The sequence below is a fragment of the Fomitopsis serialis genome, assembly GCF_022376445.1.
Source record: "Fomitopsis serialis strain Sig1Antser10 chromosome Unknown B0H18scaffold_13, whole genome shotgun sequence".
Classification (NCBI taxonomy): Eukaryota; Fungi; Basidiomycota; class Agaricomycetes; order Polyporales; family Fomitopsidaceae; genus Fomitopsis; species Fomitopsis serialis.
In genome coordinates this window covers 356,807-375,424 of record NW_025954973.1, presented here as the reverse complement: position 1 = coordinate 375,424, position 18,618 = coordinate 356,807, and the positions used below count along the sequence as shown (strand labels likewise).

Here is an 18,618-nt window from a genome sequence, read left to right as displayed (position 1 = left end):
GTAACCATCTGCGAGGGCTATGTCCATCGTGTGCTGTCTTGGTCGACCATCGCTCCATCTCTTGTTCAATGTCCACTCGGCAGCCACCTCTACCTGCCGAATACGCGCTCCTGTCCTCCAGATATAACTGGCGTGCACGCGACACGCTGTGCTAGCTGCGGGATGTCGTACATGCTTCTGTCAAGCCACGAATCAATGGAACAATGGGGTGACACGTGTCGATGGGTACGTCTGCTCGTACTTTGTGGCACAACCCCCTCCGGGATCGCCTCACTCGACTATTTTGGCCGCCTGCGGGACGGGTCCAGACAGCAGCCGTGTCGCGTGAGGGAGGCGTACATGCGCTGCTCTGGCTGACAGGATTGTGCTTATGTCGCAACTCGCAGGCGGGATCATGCACCATGCCATTGTCATTGCGTTGCGTTTCTATTCATAGACCCGGCTGGGCCGCGCAGGTGCTCCTTCTTCTCCTGATGGCAAGATATTCATCGGCCGGGCACTCAGATCATAGGTGCTCTCACGTCCATGGAGCATCTGCGCGATCTCACAGCCATTTCCTCCCTCGGCGAGCACTATCCCTCTGAATGCGCATGGTCTACTTGCTCTGGATGGCAGGATGTGATGACCTTCCGCGGTCATGTTCCGACGGCGCCTTCGTGCATGCCGGGCTCATCGACATGCCGTCGATACTGACCAAACGAGGATACGGTCTACATAGTATGCCGTCATAGCGTCCGGGCTTCCGCCGCAACTCTGCCAAGGCTTACATACGCCATACTGCAGGCTTCTTCGACGGCCCGTTACTGCACGGTTTCTCTGTGGCACAAGTCCGGGCCACCGGTCCACAAACGACAGCGCACATCAGCCCGCCATCGCCGCAGTGTCCAAGGACGCCCCTCCTCGGTCTGCATTTCCACTGAGGCGGCGCAATACCATTCCTTATACCCGCAGAAGCGTGCAGTCGCATGGCTGCGAACACCCATTCTTCGGTGTTTGCCCACGCGAAGCGTCCGGATATGGAACACACCTCTCCGGTGCGTCCCTCTGACCTCTTGATCCCCAGGAACGGAGGCGGTTCCATTGCTCCTCTCGATTCCAGAGCTCGTGCCGGCCTCTGTTGCAGCTCGCAGTGGCTTTATCAGAACATTCTCATGCCGATAAGGCCTATCTGAATGCCAGCGACTTCTCGCCGAAGAGCCCTCCACCACACGTCGGACGGCGCCGTGGAATCCATCTGCCCGTCACCACACGGTCAACACCCGCATCGCCGAACGTGACTGCCGCACAGCCCTCGCCCATCTCTGTTCAGGGTGCGGGGCGGGGATCTGCCCTGAGCACTCCCAGAGCACACAACGTATAAATGGCGCAGCGGGGCGGCGGGGGACAGCAGGTCCTTCGGTCTCGACAGCCCCTCGACCCGACAGCCTCTGCGCCCCAGTGCACTCGCTCCGATGATGTTCTCCGCCGCGCTCCTCGCGTCCGTGCTCCTCGCCACCTCCGCGCTCGCCCGCCCGTCGGGCATCGCCGGCCGCCTCGCGCGCCGCCGCTCGGGCGTCCGCCAGAGCCACCCGCTGCAGCTCTCCGAGTCCGAGCACGCGGCCAGCTCCAACGCCTCCCACGTGGAGTACTCCTCGAACTGGGCCGGCGCCGTGTACGACTCGTACCCCTCGGTGAGCACACGCCTGCGAGCGCGGGCAGCGGCCGGTGGTTCTGACGGTGCTGCGTGCGGGTGCAGGGCTCTTTCACGTCCGTGACGGGCACGTTCACCGTGCCCACCCCGAGCGCGCCCTCGGGTGGCCGTGGCTCCTACTCTGCCTCCGCCTGGGTCGGCATCGACGGCGACACCTGCAGCACCGCTATCCTCCAGACCGGCGTCGACTTCACCATCGACGGCGGCGACGTCTCGTACGATGGTGCGTGCCCCGTTGTCCCACGTCCTGCATAAGTGCGCAGCTGACCCGCGCGCCCGCCAGCTGGTACGAGTGGTACCCGGACTACGCGTACGACTTCTCGGGGATCAGCTTCAGCGCGGGCGACACCGTGAAGCTGACGGTGACCGCGTCGTCGACGACGTCGGGCACGGCGGTGATCGAGAACACGAGCACGGGCCAGACGGTCACGCAGGACATCACGTCGTCGTCCGCGCTCTGCGAGGAGAACGCGGAGTGGATCGTCGAGGACTACGAGGAGGGCGGCTCGCTCGTGCCCCTCGCCGACTTCGGCACGGTTACCTTCACCGGCGCGTCCGCGGAGACGACCTCCGGCGCCGTCGGCCCCAGCGGCGCGACCCTGATCGATATCGAGCAGAACAACGACGTCCTCACCTCCGCGTCGACTTCCTCGGACTCGGTCACCGTCAAGTACGTCTAGAGGGGGTTGGCTTGGGATGGGGATGGATAGGTGTCAGAAAGGTTCGGATGGATGATGGACTTCTTCCCCCGTTTTTGACGGAGGCTGTTTTGACGCATTTAGTGAAGACGATGAGAATCAAGAATTTATGTACACTTGACAGGATGATTTGAGCAGTTGCTCTGTGGCGTAATAGATTCGATCTCGGCGGATCGCAACTGGGTGTATACGTGACGTCGATTCATATGCTGACGACTCACTGTCAAAGGAAACGCCGTCAAAGACCTCAGTCACGAGACTGCATGCATTACTTACCTCTCGTCTCGGAGACCTCTCTGCTAAACCATTCAGTACTAACACAAGTATATCTGCGCGAGGCAAGTTTCTGAGTCCAGCCCGGGGGATCTGCCAAGTAGGAGATGCTTGATGTTGACGGTCAACAGCCAATGCGTTGATATATGCGGGGCTACTTACAGCACCTCAGACGAGAGGACGACGCATTTGCGTCCCGAAACTGTAACCGACGTGGGGTGCTCATCATCGCTCGGATCCATACACCGTGTCCTTGATGAACAAGCCGAGCTTCCACCCGTACGGCATCAGGTAACTCTAAGTACCCTGTGGTGCAGACGTGATAACTTTGTTCTGCAGTACGGGATGAAGGGTGCGCCCTGGGGCCTGCATAGACCACTTCAACCATCCTGTGGATCGTTCCAAGGACGTGCGCGCCCGCATGCACTAGGTAATAGTCTACCGCATAAGACGTACCTGGGCGCATACACGATACATCCCCCCACCGAACAAGCACATCGCTTGTTGGCTCACATTGACAAGCGGCCAAGCAGCTCGAGCATCGGTGTGAAGATGTATCACGATGTTGTGGGTGCCGCGGAGCGCGAGCACTTGGTCTTGCAGGACAGATCTGACGTTTGTGCTGTCAGACGAGATGTCCACAACGTAAACGAGAAATCCAGGATACCAAGTACATACCAGTGGGTGTGGCAGATGTCAAGCCGAAGCAATACCCAGGACGCCGTTGTTGATACTAATAGCAGATGCATGTGTGTTCGAGTTCATTGATGAGAAGCAGTGAATGACTCGACTGAAACGTAAGGAACCTCAATCAGGCAAGAACACGCACATACCACTGAGATGAGTGGAATGCGAGTTCTGTATGTCCAACGACAACATTGTAACTACCTGTTCGTCACGGAGACTGATCAGCTCCACATATCGCCAGATGAACACACCGAACGTTCATTTCGGAATGCGGGAGCGCGTACGCGCAACAGCCTCGTCCTGACCATGAACCCTGCGCTGTACCCAGCAGCGCGCGATAACGAGGAAGCACTAGCACGGGGGGGCGCAGAAGATGGGTTGAGTTTCGAATTCGCCATGACGGGTTCTGTCAAGGTGCTGTCGACGTCCGGCGTTGTTTGGACGGGTCACGGCTATGTGGCTGCCATCAGATCGGAATCTGCGCTCCTCCACCGTCACGGAGCGCGTGATGAGCGGCGTGCTGTATGTCGATTGCACAAGTTTCCAATGTACCACCGCCTGGGTTGGATACGAGACCGACAGTGTCTCATACACGACCGCCCTCCCTCACTCAACAGGGTTGTGTTCAGGGTCTGCCTATGTCATGATGACTCCTCATCGCAGTTCTGATTGAGATTCGTAGTCCGTACTCAGCCCGTAGGGATGCGCGTAGAAGCCTTGACCTGTCCCAGGGAGTGGAATATGCATGCTGCCCCAATAAGTACTACGTGGGTCGAGTCATTTAGTCTGCCTTGGATAATGATAGAGATATCGACTCACCATTCGACCTGGTGGCGCTCCAACAAAGTTCGACCAGAACCCATTGATACCAGCAATGTAAGCCATGTGCAACTACATACGATGTGTCCTGACGCCACGCATTGTCAGTACAGGCGATATGGATAGAGACATGGCACGCCCACTCACGACCTGGCCGCGGACCTACTTACGCTGTGGCGGCAACGTCGGCCCGCGAGCCCCGGGCCGCTGTCTCTACGTCATATGCAAGGATCGCCTGTGAGAAGGATGTGAGAACGGCGACGCTCCCAATGTGGCCATTACCAACACCCACCGCAGTTTGCTCCTTGCTATCACTGGCCTGCCATACCTGCCGAGAGTCGTGAGTCCCCTGCTACCAAGTAACATCGCTGAGCCCAACATCAGTCTCCAGATCCGAGTCATGGCCAGCGATCTGCAGCGCCAGATAGTCATCGTCGGCGGAGGCATCGTCGGCTGCACCACCGCCTACTACCTCTGCGCCCACCCCGCCTTCGCCGCCTCCAAAACCAAGGTCACCCTCATCGAGGCATCCGCACGGGGCGTCGCCCAGGGCGCCTCGGGCAAGGCGGGCGGGCTCGTCGCGAAGTGGGCGTACCCCAAGGAACTCGTGAACGTCTCCTTCGCGGAGCACGTCCGGCTCGCGCGCGAGCACGACGGCACGCGGCGCTGGGGCTGGCGGTTCGTCGGGTGCGGGAGCTGGGAGGGCCGCGGCGAGCTCGCGCCGGACGAGGGCACGGGCACGGGCGTCGGCAGGGGCGGGGACTGGCGGAGCCTGGAGAAGACGAACGGGCTGGACGGCGACGGCGGCTGGGGCGCGCGGAAGCGGAAGGAGGCGGGCCTGCCGGACGACCTCGACTGGGTGCGCGCGGACCTGACGGACGGGTACTCGCCCATGGCGCCGGCGGGGGCCACGGCGCAGGTGCATCCGTACCTGTTCACGACGAGCATGCTTGACCTCGCGAAAGAGAAGGGGTGCGAGTTCGTCCAGGGGAAGGTCACCTCGATCGACATCGACAAGGCTGAAGGACGAGTCTCTGGCGTGACCTACTCCGCTCCCACAACGGACGGCTCCTCCTCCTCAACACACACCCTCCCCGCGACGCACGTCATCCTCGCCGCCGGCGCGTGGTCCCCGCGCATCCTCCCCGCGCTCCCCATCTCCGGCACGCGCGCGCACAGCGTCACGATCCACCCCAGCCCGGCGTCACCATCTCGCCCTACGTCCTCTTCACCGAGATCCTCCTCCCCGCCGCCGGCCGCAAAGGCCCACAGACCGTAAGTCCCGAGATCTACGCGCGCCCGGACAACGAGGTGTACGCGTGCGGGCCGGGCGACAGCAGCGCCGTGCCGGAGACGGTCGACGACGTCGCGGTCGACCCGGCGGCGTGCGAGAGCATCCGCGCGCACGTCGCGAGCATATCGCCGGAGCTCCGGGCGGGGACGGTGGACAAGCGGCAGGCGTGCTTCCTGCCGGTCGTGAGCGCGGGAGGGGGCCCGATCGTAGGTGAGGCGACGAACATCGCGAAGGGGCTGGTGATTGCCACCGGCCACACTTGCTGGGTGCGTGCTCTTCTGGTTGGGCCCACGCTGGTGTGCTGACGGTAGTTCGTCAGGGTATCTGCAACGCACCGGGAACTGCAAAAGCCATCTCCGAGCTGATCATGGAGGGCAAGATCAGCTGTGCAAACCTCAAAAGACTAGAGCCGTCAGTTTCTTGTGAGCTGATAGCTAGCCAGGGATATATGGGGCCACACAGTGCAGAGGATCCAGACGGGCATAGAAGTGATACCCCACTTGTAGAATGCAACAGACTATGATGCCTGCAGCTGATTGTTGATAGACGACTGCAGGCTTACTCAAGCTGAACGAACAGCATCCAGGGTGCAGAGCGCGCCGTCCATTCCCTGTAAGCGTGCCTCATGAGCAGTGGCAAGGCCGAGACGAATCAGCACTCACCCCGCACCTCCGCCACAGACGACCGACGAACACCCGGTCGCAAGCGCAGACGCAGCGTTCGAATACGGGTATGGATTGCTAGCGTAAGCGACTAATAGCGAAACGGGTATGCGAGGCTACGGGTATACGTACGGCTCTTGATGCTACATTAGATACAGGCGTATCCTACGACTAGTACTTGGAACCAGGGTCCGGGTCCGAGTCCGGCGAGAGCGATAGATTATCTATACATTCAGCGGCGCGACACTAACTTAGCTCAGTCCAGTCCGGGGGAGTGAGTGCATGTAAGGGTGGGGTGGAAGGAGCGTGGCGGGGTCTGCGCACCCGTCGGTGCTTTTGGCTCGCAGGGGAGGGGGAAGGACAGTCTGGGGAAGGGGGGGGGGCAGAGGAGCGAGGCTCCTCTTCGCGAGTGCCCAGGAGGCCTTCCGCGCGTCTGCTCGTTTGCTCGTCTCGTCGTGTCGTGCATCTCGGGGTCCACGTCGTCCCACACGGTGGACGCGTGTAACGCAGGCGCTAGCGCCGCCGCCGCCCGCGCTGCTCCAGCTCGCGCAGGCGGCGCGCCTCCCGGCACACGTTCCACGCGCAGCGGACCATGTCGACGATCCGCCCGTCGCGCGGGCCGAGCGCGAGCACGTTCGCCCAGAGCCCGCCCACGAACGCCGTGCGCTCCCGCAGCTGCGCGTCCATCGCCTCGTCAGGCTGCGGCTCGTCCCCGTCCGAGTCCCCGTCCGAGCCCGAGCCTGCGCTGGACCCCGAGTCGGAGTGTGCGGCGGTGCGGATGACGGCGCGCGAGCCGCGCAGGAGCGCGGAGGCCATTGCGGGGCCCGAGGGGAACTCGGTGATGACGTGGTCCGGGAGGAGGAAGCTGGCGAGAAGGCCGGTGTGCGTGTCGAGCGGGGACGGGCCGCTTCTTCGCCGCGAGGCACACTCCGGCGAGCTAGAAGTTGATGGCGAGGGCGGCAGCGAAGCCAGGGGCAGAGACAGCCCGAGTCCGAAGAAGAGGAGGAGAGAGACGGAGAGCGGGTGGGGGAGGGACAGAGGGATCGTCGGCAGCTCTACGCATTGCACGCCCGTTCGGCGTAGAAAGGTACGGGGAGCGTCGAGCCCATTGCGTACGCGTCATCAGCAGATAGACGTGAGAGGTCGTACGTGAAGCGTTGCGCAAAGAGGTCGGCGTTGATGGGGAGAGCGAGAGGGCGAGGCGAGTCGGGGAAAGAGTGGCCGGCCGGCGAGGGAGTAGAAGAGGAAGCAGACGGGGCAGGAGCGGCGTGGGACGGGAGGACAATTAGCCCGTGGGTGGGCATGTGCGCGTCGCGGCGGACGGGCATGCATACGGTGGGCGGGACGGCGCCATCTGGAAGGAGTGTGACGGAGGTCTTGTAGACGTTGAAGGAGCGACATAGTTCCCTGGTATAGCCCCGTCAAAAGCCGACCTGACAGCAGAGAAGACGACGCACTCGTATGGGTCATCAAAGGGCTGGGCCAGCCTCGTTAGGTAGGTGAGCGGGGCAGTCTCGCTCGCGTCGTCGTCGGGCGCGTCGGGCGTGTGGCCGTGTGCGGATGGTGCTGCGTACCACGACGGCGGCCTGAGGGCGCGAGCGGCGCGTGCGTGCGGGCTCGGAGGGTCGTACATGAGCCTGCACGTATGCAAGGAGCACTGACCTTCCTCCCTTGCCCCGATGCCCTTCTGGAACGACTAGCCGGATCGACACCAACTCTCCGTGTCTGCCCGGAACGTTTGGAGCGCGTGGCCTCGACGGAAGCAAGCCAGCGGTGGGGGCCCAGCGGTGGGGATGGCTGTGGCCAGGGAAACTCAGCAGGACATAATAAGGAGCCCCTGTGCGCTGCGCCACGGTGGGCGAACGGAGGAAAGGGCGGCGAGCGGGGGCAGGAAGGGATGCCAGCAAGATGCCAGCGTGAGGGTCGCACTGCATCTGCCGGAGCCCATTGGCCAAACTGAGCGGCCATGATCAGCCTCGAGGCTGATCGTCCTCCAACCGCGGTCACTCACCGGCGCCTAATCCAGCCTTCTCTCGTTCTGCGCCCTGAGTGATTGATTGTGGCAGCGTCCCGCCTTTGTTCGCCTTCGCTGCATTGTTTGTCAACCCGGGCTGCAACTCGACTGTCTCCTGCCGGTGTGGGCCTTGGACGGGCTGAGGTGGGGCGGGGAAGCAATGGTGGGTCGCTGCGGGTGAAGGGGGGAGGTGCGTCTTGCCATCCCATGTCTGCAGAATATCTTCGCAGCGCGTTGCTAGGGTCCAGGTGTCAGTTGCAGCTCCACGATCCTCTGTCGCAGGCGCGGACTCTCCACGACTATAGGCCAGCCGCTTGCCACCCGTATGGCTCCAGACTTTTGTGTCGAACCTACCAGACTTTCGGCTCCAACGCAGTGTGCATGCACGGATGTCGATGCGAACAACAGCTATACGTGCGTGTGGTCCAGGAAGTGGTCCCTGCGCAAACACGAGTTCTGCTTCCTCGCCTTGCTTGCGGCGCAAACTCCAAACTCAATCCGTATATCATGATGCTGTCAGCCAGACTGCTCACCCGGAAGATGCTGCCGTCTCTTTCTGCACATGCGGAGGTTGCCCGCGCCGAGTGGAGGAAGACCAAGGCCGAACTCTGTCGCCACCGCTCCTCCGTGGGCGCGACTCTGGCTCTGCCTCCGAGATTCGTGTCTCGCGCATCTCCATCTTCGCATCCTGGTCACATCATGCCGTCTGGCGATCCTTCCCACACCACCCTGTGCTCGTCCGGGGTGTCCGGGCGCACGCGTCGCAGCGCAACACGGTCGTCACCGATCTGCCAAGTCGACCTCTTCCCCAAACCTAGTCTCCTCTCCATCTTCACTCTCAGCGACTCCCTCTTGGCGCTGGCGGACTCGAGCTCGGACCGGCGATCAAGCTCGTGTCGTCCTGGGCACTACTCCGTTCTGCTGTAGCCCGGAATAGCTGCGCGCCGCCGAGAAGAACCCGCAGCCTGCGCGCCCGCGCGATCAGATGCATGGACATAGGACGCGCGGATTCGGCCTGATCCGTCTATGCTTGTATCAGCTCGGGAGCGTCCCAAAGGGGATCGCTGGATGCGCCTTTGAGCTTGGCCACTGCACACGCGTGGGTCAAGGCTGCCGAGAGGCTTGCGTCGGGTGGATGCAAGCGGGCGGAAGAGAAGAAACTCGGATTCATGGCGGGAGTTCGTCTTAGCTACATCGTCGTTCCTGTCGTAGTACCGAGGCATATTATGAACTACTACATATGGTCGCATCGTCGTCATATTGTGAATGTGAAGGCGATGTAGTTGACTGATTCGGAAGGTGCCCTACCCGTGTGGCAGACACGTACCGTTGCTGACCAGGAAGACACGATGTTGGTTAATGTCACGTGCCTTGTTCTCATCTAGGCGAAGAAACCGGGTGAAGCCTCGAACTTGTGAGATCACTCTAGGCCTCCACGGATATGATGTTCCATAACGGAGAATTCTATTGAAAGGAATAAGGTAGATATAAAGGCATACAGTATGGTACGCAGAGCATAGAGACAGAGAGGAGGGAGTGATGATGTGACATACAATGCTAGATGCTACAGGCATATGTTCAAGTCATGCGAATGAGTGATACCCAAGAACGGAAAAGATGCGACGGTGACGATGATGAGGATGGACGAGAAAGCGGCGCGACGGCGACGGCGAACAGAATGAGATGGACGAGGAACGTTCACCGGAACGAGACCGACTGCAGCGAAGGCTCCCAGACAGGCGTCGCTTTGTCGGGAACGTCGGTCATGACGGCCTTGCCGTACACGTCCCAGGCGAGGTCGAGCATGCCCCACAGCCCGTCGTCGAACACGCCCAACGCGCAGGCGTTGCGCCAGACACCCTGCACGCGCGACATGCGCTTGAGAAGGTCGGCGCGCTCATATTCGCGGGCGAGGCTGCGCGCGTAGCGGTCCATCGCGTCCTGGCCCTGCGTTGCGCTCGGTGGTGGTGCAGGGAGGAGCTCGGAGAGAAGCTCGTCGGCGCGCTTGGTGTACATGTAGCACATGAGCTCGCGGAAGTGCTCCGGGCTCGGGAGGCCAAGCGGGACGACGGGGACGGTGATACGGGCGGGCGCCTCCGGCGTCGGAATCGCGGAAACAGTGGGCGTGGAGGGCGGGAGGGACGGAAGGTGGGCGCAGTTGGTGTCCCAGATGCACTGGTGCGCGGCGAGCATGGTGATAATGTTGCGCTGGCCCTCGGGGAGGTCCTTCTTGTAGACGGCGAGCATGTGGGTGGGGAGGTCGGCGGAGGCGTCGCTGACGTCGACGGTGATCTCCTCGGGGATGGAAGTGGGGAGGGGAGGGGTAACCTCGACGTGCTCGAGAACGCTGAGCAACCTGAAGAGAAGGCACATGTAAGCAACTAAGCCAAAGACCAGAGAGAGTGGTGTACGCACTTGTCCCCGTTACGCGCCAACTCATCCTGGATGTACTCGATCGGGACGTCCTTCAAGTCCTCGTTCATGAAGAGCGCCTTCTCGATCGGCACGCGCTTGTACTTGGGGCGGGCGAGCCGCCTCGGGATGGCGATGGAGATCTTTGCCTCGGCTCCTGCTCCGGCGCGACGTCCTTCATCTCGACGTCGACGACAGGAGCCTTCTCGGGCTTCGGGAGGCGGAACTCGGCCTTGAAGGCTGCAGCGGTGACGGCAGCATTGCGCGCGGAACGCTGGCCAGGGAGAGGACGATGGACGCGTTTGGCCTTCTGCAGGCGCTGCTGCTGAGCCTCGGAGTAGCGCGAAGTCGGGAGCTCGTTGGCGCCAGCGCGGCGGCGCGAGGCGACGGACTTGAGAACGCCAGGGAGGATAGACTTCCTCGAACTCTTGGAGTCCGGAGTGGGAGTGGGAGTGGAGGTGGAAGAGGGCATGGTACCCTCGAGGTCAGAGACGCCAGCCAAGAAGTGAGGCAAGGTCGACATGTTCGGCGAGCGGAAAGTTGGTTCGGGGCGCGGGGAGAAGATGGGGGGAAAGTTCAACTGCGTTCCGGTGATGGGGGGAGAAGTGCCCCGGGCCCTGGGGTTTATATACGCAGAGCAGCAGTCCGAGGTCGCGATGCGTGGGACACTTGATTGGTTTTCTGACGAAAACGGATGAGTGGGGATTGGTGGGCGTCTGTTTGTGTGTGTGGGCGTACCTGCCTTTGCAAGGCAAATCTCCTTCCTGGAAAGGCAACCTGCTCAATGAGGCGTCGACCTGCGTGGGTCCACCCACCAATCCGCCTATGCACAATAGGTCACGTTGCCACGAAGCGGCGGCCTGGCCGGCAGCTGAGTCTTGGCGCCGTTGCGACCCTGGAAACCAAGCGTTATCGATGTTTCCCAGCCAGATAGTCGCCACAACTCCCTCTGCAGCAGACAACACACACCAGTGCGGCATGCTGCCCTGTCGGAGGTCTATTGCGTACCCATGGAACGGGCTTGCGTTCTCCGAGAGTCGGGCGCTGGATAGTCAAGTTTGCACTCACGCTGGGCCGCCGGGACAGGCTGAACACCCCACTCAGAGCGCGATAACGAGCCTTGCATGGCATGGCACCTTCGTCAGACCTCATACTCGAACTGTGTCATCTAGACCGCACCTCGTATACCGCACCGCTCAGTGGCGGCATGCTTCTTGCTGTGTTGTGGCGCCGCCGCCGGCCTAAATCCAGACGCCCATTTGAACTTGCAGCCAACGGCACGGAGACGTCCCCACTCGCGACTTCATGCACATGGGCCAACTTCACCTTCAACTGTGAATGCTGAAGCTAGTCCCGCATAGCGGTCTTCGCATTGACTCTGGATGTAGGGCATGAGGAACTGGCGTGTAGGGGGGAAGCACGAGGAAGCCACTCGGGCTCTTGCTTTGTTCGGCGCTGGACTCAGGCTCTAGATGCGCATATATCGCTTCCGCACACTCGGATGCTCATTCCACAGGAGCGCCTTCACTTTACTTGTGCCACTTCTCGATGCTCAAGCAACTACACAGCTTCACCATGATGCCACAGGTACCGGCGGCCTCTACAACGGCTACTGATATCCCATCGGGTTCTGCGTCCTTGCTCGATTCCTCATCCTCAGCAACCTCCCACTCAACTGTCCATCTACGACGCGTTTCCCAAGGCTATGCAATTTCAAGCGCTCTCATCATCAAAACCACGTTCCGTTGGACAGGAAGCATCCATCTCGCCGCACTCGACCACTGACATCGGGCCACAGCCAACGAGCGGTTCGGCGCCTTCGCAGCCTCAAGCAGACGCACACCCGGGGAGAGCTCGTTCAGATCGTATCGATACGTCCCTCCGAACGGCGCGTGCCACCCGAAATATCCTTGAGACACGAACTCAAGATTGGGACCACTGTGCATGCCGACGTACCGAGCGCGCGTCAGGGACTCTATGCGGTCCCGTACAGCGTCCTGCCAAGATGGGTGATGGATACCAGCTGCACGGACGCCGGGATTGTATGGAGAGTACTGGGCGGGCCGCGCGAGACCGCTTGTGCCTAGTAACATTTCGACGTGCGCGTTCTCTTTGTATAACAGCGCTCGCTCTCACTTAGCTCTCTTCACGCCGCAGGTTGTGTTCCGAAGCAGTCTTGTAGGTTACTGCCGCTGAATCGCGCCGGGGACGCTACACGGTCGGCATATTCTCGCCGAAACACTGGACACTGGGCCGTTTGTGGACTATCGTATGTTTCGATCATGTGTGTAAACGATGGTTCCCGGCGTTGAACAAGTTGCAGCTGCAACGTTCCTGCGGATGCAACCCCGGCATCTTTGCGGATTGCTCGACGAAACCCGAGCCGGTATTCGACTGGGAAGGGAGACCTTGGGTAAACAGCGGTGCTCCTCGTTCTCCTACGCTCACGTAGGAAGCGAGGTATTCCAGCAGCGTGTCAACGCCCTTGTTACGGAGAGCCCTTCATCTCCTCATCCACGTCAGATGTTGGGTTGGTACCCAAACCTGTTGATCTTGCCGCCCCCTAGGGCGTTGAACACTGACAGATCCGCATCATGGCATGGGATGTTCACAGTGAGTCAGCGCTGGCCTGAACACCGGGCAGGCCGATGTTGGCTTTTCCAAATACATGCGAGGGGACGCGAGAGACACAGTATAAAGGCCACACGTCTGAAGGCAGGTACTCCAGCTCCTCGGCTCTCTTCACTCTTTCGCCTAAGCTCCAGCCCAAGAATCGGCGCCGGTCGGTGAGTCGTGGCCCCACCCAATCGCAATGTCAGGCTCGCACTGACCACTAGACAACGCTACAGCCTGATTTTTTATTGTCTTCTCTCCGCCGCTACTCTACGCTTCACGACTTCTTTGACGACCGTCCACGAACCTCGCCCTTAATACCTTTCTCACCCACTCCCTTTCCCCTCTTCACACCATGCGCACCTCCGCTTTCGCTATCCTCGCCGTCGCGGCCGCCACTGTCTCGCCGGCCCTGGCAGTGCCCATCGCATTTCCTCAGTGAGTTCCCTCACCTCATCCCTCGATCCCGCCTAACCGTAGATCCAGCCTGCCCTTCGACACGCATGTCCGGAACGGACTGCGCGCCGGCGGCGACGCAGCTCCCGAAGGGAGCGGCGCGGTCAACTGGGGCGGCGTGTGGCACAACGGCGTCGGGCTCGTCAAGTCGCTCGCCGAGCGCGGGGACATGGAGCCCGAGTCGGAGTTCATGGCCCGCGCCGTGAACTGGGAGGGCCTCGAGCACGACGTCCCCGCTGCGTTCCACTCCGGCGTGCAGGTGTGGCACGACGTGAAGGGCAAGCGCGAGGATGAGCGCGAGCTCGAGCTCGCCCGCCGCAAGGTCAACTGGAATGCCTTGGGACACGATGCTAAGAGTGCCTTCCACACGGGTGTGCGGATTTACCACGACATCAAGGGCAAGCGCGAGGACGACCTCGAGCGCGAGCTCGCCCGCCGCAAGGTTAACTGGGAGGGTCTGGAGCACGACGTCCCCTCTGCCGTCCATTCGGGCGTGAAGGTGTGGCACGACTTCAAGGTCAAGCGCGAGGACGACCTCGACCTCGAGCTCGCCCGCCGCAAGGTCAACTGGGAGGGCTTGGAGCACGATGCTCCCGCTGCGTTCCACGCGGGAGTGAAGGTCGCTCACGACTTCGGCGTGTGAACCGAGGACGAGCGCCATAGCCATGTCGTTGACGGGGACTACGTTGTGTATACCGTCTATTGACGAACGTGCTTGTTATGCGGTGCCAGTGTATAGTCAGTACCGTAGAGAAGTAGAGAATTTATTCGCTCGTTGAGGAGCTCAACCATGGAGCCTGAGGCTCATAGCTGTTGAGACTCAGCACACATGTGTCTCGTCGCGGTTGTGTCGTTACCCTAACCTGCTGGACCTGAGCTGTCTACTGAACACTGTCGAAGGCTATGCCGCTTGGCGCCGCTGCGAACGCAGGATGGAAATGTCGGTTAATTGTGCTCACTGCTTATCGCTAGAATCTGGCTTGACCAGCACCCGCGGACAAAAACCCTCAAAAGGGTTAGTTCTGCTGTGTCGGCGCTGGCAAATATTGTCAGTGTCACATCGAGAGAGAACGGGCTTATTCCCGACGCGCGCACAGTGCGCAGATCGCAATCTACGAGGTTGATGGCGGATTATGTAACCCAGACTCGCAGCCTGAGCCCAGAATTCAACTAATTGCGACTTACTGACTTTGCCTTCCACTTCCACTTTACAACGACAGTCCTGCACGTCTCGATACCAAGTTGAGCGCATAGCTTCGACGTGATGAAGTGTGCCACAGGTACCGGCGGCCTCGACCCATTTCGTCAAAATCCACGTCCTCACACACTTTCTCAACGGCCGTTCGCCTCAGTTGTCCCTCATCTCTGAGGCTGTACGACGTCGGGTGCCCCATCACAGGGACGTACCGATGGGCAGGAAGCGTCCAAGTCGCCCCGGCGCTCGACCACTGGCAGTGAAAGATAGGGGCGGTGCCTCAGGTCGTCAACTTGAACTCCAGAGACCTCGTTCATATTGCATCGGTGCGTCTCTCTGGACGCGTGCCCGGGCCACTTTCAGGCTAGATCATCTCGTTAGACATGAGGTTAGGAACACCCTTGTGCCTACCGCGTACTGAAGGACGCGTGATTCAGTACCTGTTGGGCAGGCCGCGCGAGACCGCCCACGCTGATAGCTCAACCATGGCAGCCTGAGTCTAGATGTTTTTCTGACGTGCGGATCGTGTAACGCAGAAACACACACGCCACAGACCATATGCCGGAGCATTGTCGTCCTCCGCATGTATCCACGACTTTTGGGATCGCGCAAGAATGCAGCGCCAACGGTCTGTTCTCGCCGAATGCTCAAAACCGGCAAGGCCGTTTGTGAACAACTGGATGTTTCGATCATCAGCAGTAACGCTGGACAACTTGTGGATGTGGAGCATGTCTGCTAGTGCGTTGCCTGGTGCATTCTCGCCAGTTGTTCGACGAGCTACAATTGGACCTCTGTCAAACTCTGGAAGTTTTGTGGACGGTGTTTGCTTTTCGTCTTTGCATGAAGCGTCGAATCCGGATAATGTCTGTTTCTAGAGAGGCCTTTACTTCCTCATCCACGTCTCAGGTGGAGAGATGCTACCCAAACACTATGATGCGTCGTACTAGGGTGTTCACGTTGATTGACAGAGTAGTACCGCAGCACCGCACGGTCACAATCGGCGTGGGCTACACATGGGGTCCACTTACGTGTAGTTCTCAAAGCCCTCGAGGGGCGCCAGAGACGCAGTATAAAGCCTGCGCAGGTTCAGCTAGATACCCCAGCTCAGCTCTCTCGCTCTTTCGCTCAACCCTACAACTCAAGAATCGGTGCCGGTCGGTGAGTCGCAGGCGGACTATCAGTCATTACATTCCCATTAACCAATGGACACCGCGCACACAGCCTGATTTTTGTTGTCTTTTCTCATTTCTCTTACGCCCCTCTACATTTCACGACTTCCTCCACGACTGTCTGCGAACCTCATCCTTGGTCTCATCTCTCACACCCACCCCTCTGCACAACCATGCGCACTTCCGCTTTCATTATCCTTGCCGCCGCCCTCGCCACGGTCTCGTCCGCCGTAGCCGTGCCCGTCAACTCCGCCAGGTGAGTCTATACTACTCCACCCACTCGCCCATGACTGACCTTCATCCACAAGCAGCGTGCCCGAGCACCACACGCACCGCCCAGAGAACACTGTCGCGCACCATCCGCACGTGCACGCGGCACACGCCATCCCGGAGGGCAGCCGCACATGGCAGACCGGCGCCGACTTCAGGTTTGTCAAGTCGCACGCCGGGCGCGAGGATTCGGAGGAGCTCGTACGGCGCCACAAGATCACCACGGGAGGGTCGGCGCACGACGCGCATGTCGCTCAATCCGGTGGAAGGGGACACGGCAGACGCAGCAAGATCACCGGGGGGAGTTCTGAGCACGACGCACACGTCGTTCACTCCGGCGGGAGGGGACACGGCAGGCGCGACGAAGAGCTTGCCCGGCGCCACAAGATCACCGCGGGAGGCTCGGCGCACGACGCGCACGTCGCCCACTCCGGTGGACACGGCAGACGTAGCAAGATCACTGGGGGGAGCTCTGAGCACGATGCGCATGTCGCCCACTCCGGCGGGAGGGGTCACGGTAGGCGCGACGAAGAGCTTGCCCGGCGCCACAAGATCACCGCGGGAGGCTCGGCGCACGACGCGCATGTCGCCCTCTCCGGTGGAAGGGGACACGGCAGACGCAGCAAGATCACCGGGGGGAGTTCTGAGCACGACGCACACGTCATTCACTCCGACGGCAGGGGCCACGGCAGACGCGAGGACTTCGAGGAGCTTGCCCGCCGTAAGGTCAGCTGGAAGGGCCTGGCGCACGACGCCCCCTCCGCGTTCCGCGCCGGAGCGAGGATCTACCACGACATCAAGGGCAAGCGCGACGACGAGCTTGCTCGTCGCCTGCTCACCTGGGAGCCTGAGGCTTGAAGTTGAATGTTCCAATTTGCGCTTCACGCCCCGCGTTCCTTGCCAGTGTGCGCGATTTCGCCTGACAGGAACTCGGATGGGATCCACAGGGATGCGTAGTCGATGGGGACCGCGATGTACTACTACGTTTGCTGCCGGACATGGTACAGTCAGTAGAGTGTTTGCCCTAGAGAATATAATCGCACATTGAGCAGCTCTTGGCATGACTGCGACTACGCGTTGAACCGCAGCCTGCCCGTGGAAGGTGAGACACGAGTTCGTGCTTCTAACCTTACCCGGCGCGACGCGTCGGCGGGCGCATGCGCAGATCGCAATCTGGGAGGTTTGATGGCGGCATTTGGGGGGCGCTCTCGAAACCAACTCAGAGTCATAACTAGCATGAGAACTCGGCCAAACGCCACCTTGAAGCATTCATATGCGTGACTGGCATCAGGGATGGGCCGGGGCTAGCAATCATTGTAGCCTGCTACTATTCGGGCGATATGATATACTGTATGATACTTACAATGATGAAGCTGCAGGCTCAGTACAGAGAGGAACACATCCGGCTGTTCCGAGTCTGTTCGGTGCGGCGGTGATGGTTCCTCGGCAACTTGGAGATGTACAGCACAGGAGCTACTACGGCTCCTCCTATGCTTTATAGTGCAGTAATGATAAAGAGGCTTACAGTACCTCCTACAGCACTGGCAACAGACACCCAGTCAAGTCAACGACGCCATGCCTTTCTTCCTACAACCAGCTGATCCTTCATTTGAGAAAAGCGCCTTCGCATGTGCTCCAAGAGCTTCTGGACGTACCGACCGGAGCGTGAACAAGGCTCTGCACACCTTTATGATGCGCGACTCACTGTGAGTAGTCTCGCCGCTTTGTTTCGTTCACACCTTCTTTTGTCGTAGTGGTGTCCACACTCGGACGGAGATGTGTGTTCGGTGACGCTCTCGATGGCGAGCGTATCCAGCGCCGGTAACCATCTCTCGAGGAGTAGGTCCTCTACAGTCGACATCGGCTGGTGGATACATCCGATCAGTCTAGGGTTGCCCTGCCGTAGAGAGTGCTATGTAAACCAAGTATGGACGCACCGGAAGCATACTAAAGTAAATATCATCGCCGTTCAGTTCGTAGAAAATTTGTCGCAGGGGGTAGTAGGAGCCCCTCGTCATCGTCATGTTCGCCCACATTTGATGTGTAGACGGGAGACTCATCGTGGGCCGTCGTTTCCTGCGCCCCCAGGTGGCCTGAGCCGTCTAGTAAGTAAGCCTTGTCTGAGACTATGCGTCTTGGCGTTGCGAACTCGGGATGGAGATAAAGGAGAAGTGCACTTTAATGCCGCAGGGGTTCGACAGCTTGGTCGCATCCTTGAGTGAACGTCGGTATGGAAGGTTTGTCGTGTCCGCACCACGGTGAGCAAACTGGCTCGATCTTGCACCTGATGATTTACGTTACGTACCTGAAGCCATTCTGCAGAACGGTCTGTGGGCCGTGCGCGGCACTGATCTGCCAGGCTCAGG

At 60.3% G+C, this 18,618-nt stretch overlaps 10 protein-coding genes across 10 annotated transcripts; 7 read left to right on the top strand and 3 right to left on the bottom strand.

Moving 5' to 3' along the window:
• Window positions 1–1,529: 1,529 nt before the first annotated feature.
• On the top strand, window positions 1,530–2,370 carry B0H18DRAFT_857213 (peptidase G1; the record flags this gene model as incomplete). The annotated part of the gene is made up of 3 exons (XM_048039669.1): window positions 1,530–1,670; window positions 1,736–1,917; window positions 1,974–2,370. Coding segments are annotated over 3 exons (720 nt in total), but the record flags the coding sequence as incomplete, so codon positions are not given.
• Window positions 2,371–2,573: 203 nt separating this feature from the next.
• Window positions 2,574–3,564, top strand: B0H18DRAFT_86898 (uncharacterized protein). Its single transcript, XM_048039981.1, has one exon. The coding sequence runs from the start codon at window positions 2,776–2,778 to the stop codon at window positions 3,427–3,429; it is 654 nt and encodes a 217-aa protein (XP_047896764.1). The 5' UTR covers window positions 2,574–2,775; the 3' UTR covers window positions 3,430–3,564.
• Window positions 3,565–4,567: 1,003 nt separating this feature from the next.
• Window positions 4,568–5,967, top strand: B0H18DRAFT_1116323 (FAD dependent oxidoreductase; the record flags this gene model as incomplete). The annotated part of the gene is made up of 4 exons (XM_048033414.1): window positions 4,568–5,442; window positions 5,505–5,727; window positions 5,781–5,872; window positions 5,904–5,967. 4 exons carry the CDS (start codon window positions 4,568–4,570, stop codon window positions 5,965–5,967), a joined length of 1,254 nt encoding a protein of 417 aa, XP_047896763.1.
• A 669-nt stretch (window positions 5,968–6,636) lies between these two features.
• Window positions 6,637–7,756, bottom strand: B0H18DRAFT_1116322 (uncharacterized protein; the record flags this gene model as incomplete). The annotated part of the gene is made up of 3 exons (XM_048033413.1): window positions 6,637–7,176; window positions 7,215–7,530; window positions 7,581–7,756. The coding sequence occupies 3 exons, from the start codon at window positions 7,754–7,756 to the stop codon at window positions 6,637–6,639; spliced, it is 1,032 nt and encodes a 343-aa protein (XP_047896762.1).
• On the bottom strand, window positions 7,632–8,930 carry B0H18DRAFT_86828 (uncharacterized protein). Its single transcript, XM_048039931.1, has 3 exons — window positions 8,671–8,930; window positions 8,135–8,622; window positions 7,632–8,079 (listed from the first exon to the last, which is right to left on the bottom strand). Exons 1-3 carry the CDS (start codon window positions 8,814–8,816, stop codon window positions 7,937–7,939), a joined length of 777 nt encoding a protein of 258 aa, XP_047896761.1. The 5' UTR covers window positions 8,817–8,930; the 3' UTR covers window positions 7,632–7,936.
• Window positions 8,931–9,835: 905 nt separating this feature from the next.
• Window positions 9,836–10,689, bottom strand: B0H18DRAFT_872199 (uncharacterized protein; the record flags this gene model as incomplete). The annotated part of the gene is made up of 2 exons (XM_048040209.1): window positions 9,836–10,493; window positions 10,553–10,689. Coding segments are annotated over 2 exons (795 nt in total), but the record flags the coding sequence as incomplete, so codon positions are not given.
• Window positions 10,690–12,082: 1,393 nt separating this feature from the next.
• B0H18DRAFT_86798 (uncharacterized protein) lies at window positions 12,083–13,082 on the top strand. The gene is made up of 3 exons (XM_048039905.1): window positions 12,083–12,648; window positions 12,707–12,818; window positions 12,873–13,082. The coding sequence occupies exons 1-3, from the start codon at window positions 12,255–12,257 to the stop codon at window positions 12,964–12,966; spliced, it is 600 nt and encodes a 199-aa protein (XP_047896759.1). The 5' UTR covers window positions 12,083–12,254; the 3' UTR covers window positions 12,967–13,082.
• A 435-nt stretch (window positions 13,083–13,517) lies between these two features.
• Window positions 13,518–14,261, top strand: B0H18DRAFT_1116320 (uncharacterized protein; the record flags this gene model as incomplete). Its single annotated transcript, XM_048033412.1, has 2 exons — window positions 13,518–13,600; window positions 13,649–14,261. 2 exons carry the CDS (start codon window positions 13,518–13,520, stop codon window positions 14,259–14,261), a joined length of 696 nt encoding a protein of 231 aa, XP_047896758.1.
• A 577-nt stretch (window positions 14,262–14,838) lies between these two features.
• B0H18DRAFT_989789 (uncharacterized protein) lies at window positions 14,839–15,349 on the top strand. Its single transcript, XM_048044970.1, has 2 exons — window positions 14,839–14,898; window positions 14,971–15,349. Exon 2 carries the CDS (start codon window positions 15,028–15,030, stop codon window positions 15,232–15,234), a length of 207 nt encoding a protein of 68 aa, XP_047896757.1. The 5' UTR covers window positions 14,839–14,898; window positions 14,971–15,027; the 3' UTR covers window positions 15,235–15,349.
• Window positions 15,350–15,943: 594 nt separating this feature from the next.
• Window positions 15,944–17,307, top strand: B0H18DRAFT_86781 (uncharacterized protein). The gene is made up of 2 exons (XM_048039888.1): window positions 15,944–16,238; window positions 16,291–17,307. Exons 1-2 carry the CDS (start codon window positions 16,156–16,158, stop codon window positions 17,108–17,110), a joined length of 903 nt encoding a protein of 300 aa, XP_047896756.1. The 5' UTR covers window positions 15,944–16,155; the 3' UTR covers window positions 17,111–17,307.
• Window positions 17,308–18,618: the final 1,311 nt, after the last annotated feature.

Bases quoted from the DNA above. Each gene is read 5' to 3' on its own strand.
- B0H18DRAFT_86828 (XM_048039931.1), bottom strand. From the start codon at position 8,816: ATGGAGATGCGCGAGACACGAATCTCGGAGGCAGAGCCAGAGTCGCGC. The intron at 8,623-8,670 runs GTGAGCAGTCTG...TTGAGTTTGGAG, and splicing joins GAGACGGCAGCATCTTCCGG to TTTGCGCCGCAAGCAAGGCG. The intron at 8,080-8,134 runs GTGAGTGACCGC...ATGGCCGCTCAG, and splicing joins GAAGGCTGGATTAGGCGCCG to TTTGGCCAATGGGCTCCGGC.
- B0H18DRAFT_989789 (XM_048044970.1), top strand. From the start codon at position 15,028: ATGGGCAGGAAGCGTCCAAGTCGCCCCGGCGCTCGACCACTGGCAGTG.
- B0H18DRAFT_86798 (XM_048039905.1), top strand. From the start codon at position 12,255: ATGCAATTTCAAGCGCTCTCATCATCAAAACCACGTTCCGTTGGACAG. The intron at 12,649-12,706 runs GTGCGCGTTCTC...TTCACGCCGCAG, and splicing joins GTGCCTAGTAACATTTCGAC to GTTGTGTTCCGAAGCAGTCT. The intron at 12,819-12,872 runs GTATGTTTCGAT...AACAAGTTGCAG, and splicing joins TGGGCCGTTTGTGGACTATC to CTGCAACGTTCCTGCGGATG.
- B0H18DRAFT_86898 (XM_048039981.1), top strand. From the start codon at position 2,776: ATGTTGACGGTCAACAGCCAATGCGTTGATATATGCGGGGCTACTTAC.
- B0H18DRAFT_86781 (XM_048039888.1), top strand. From the start codon at position 16,156: ATGCGCACTTCCGCTTTCATTATCCTTGCCGCCGCCCTCGCCACGGTC. The intron at 16,239-16,290 runs GTGAGTCTATAC...TTCATCCACAAG, and splicing joins GTGCCCGTCAACTCCGCCAG to CAGCGTGCCCGAGCACCACA.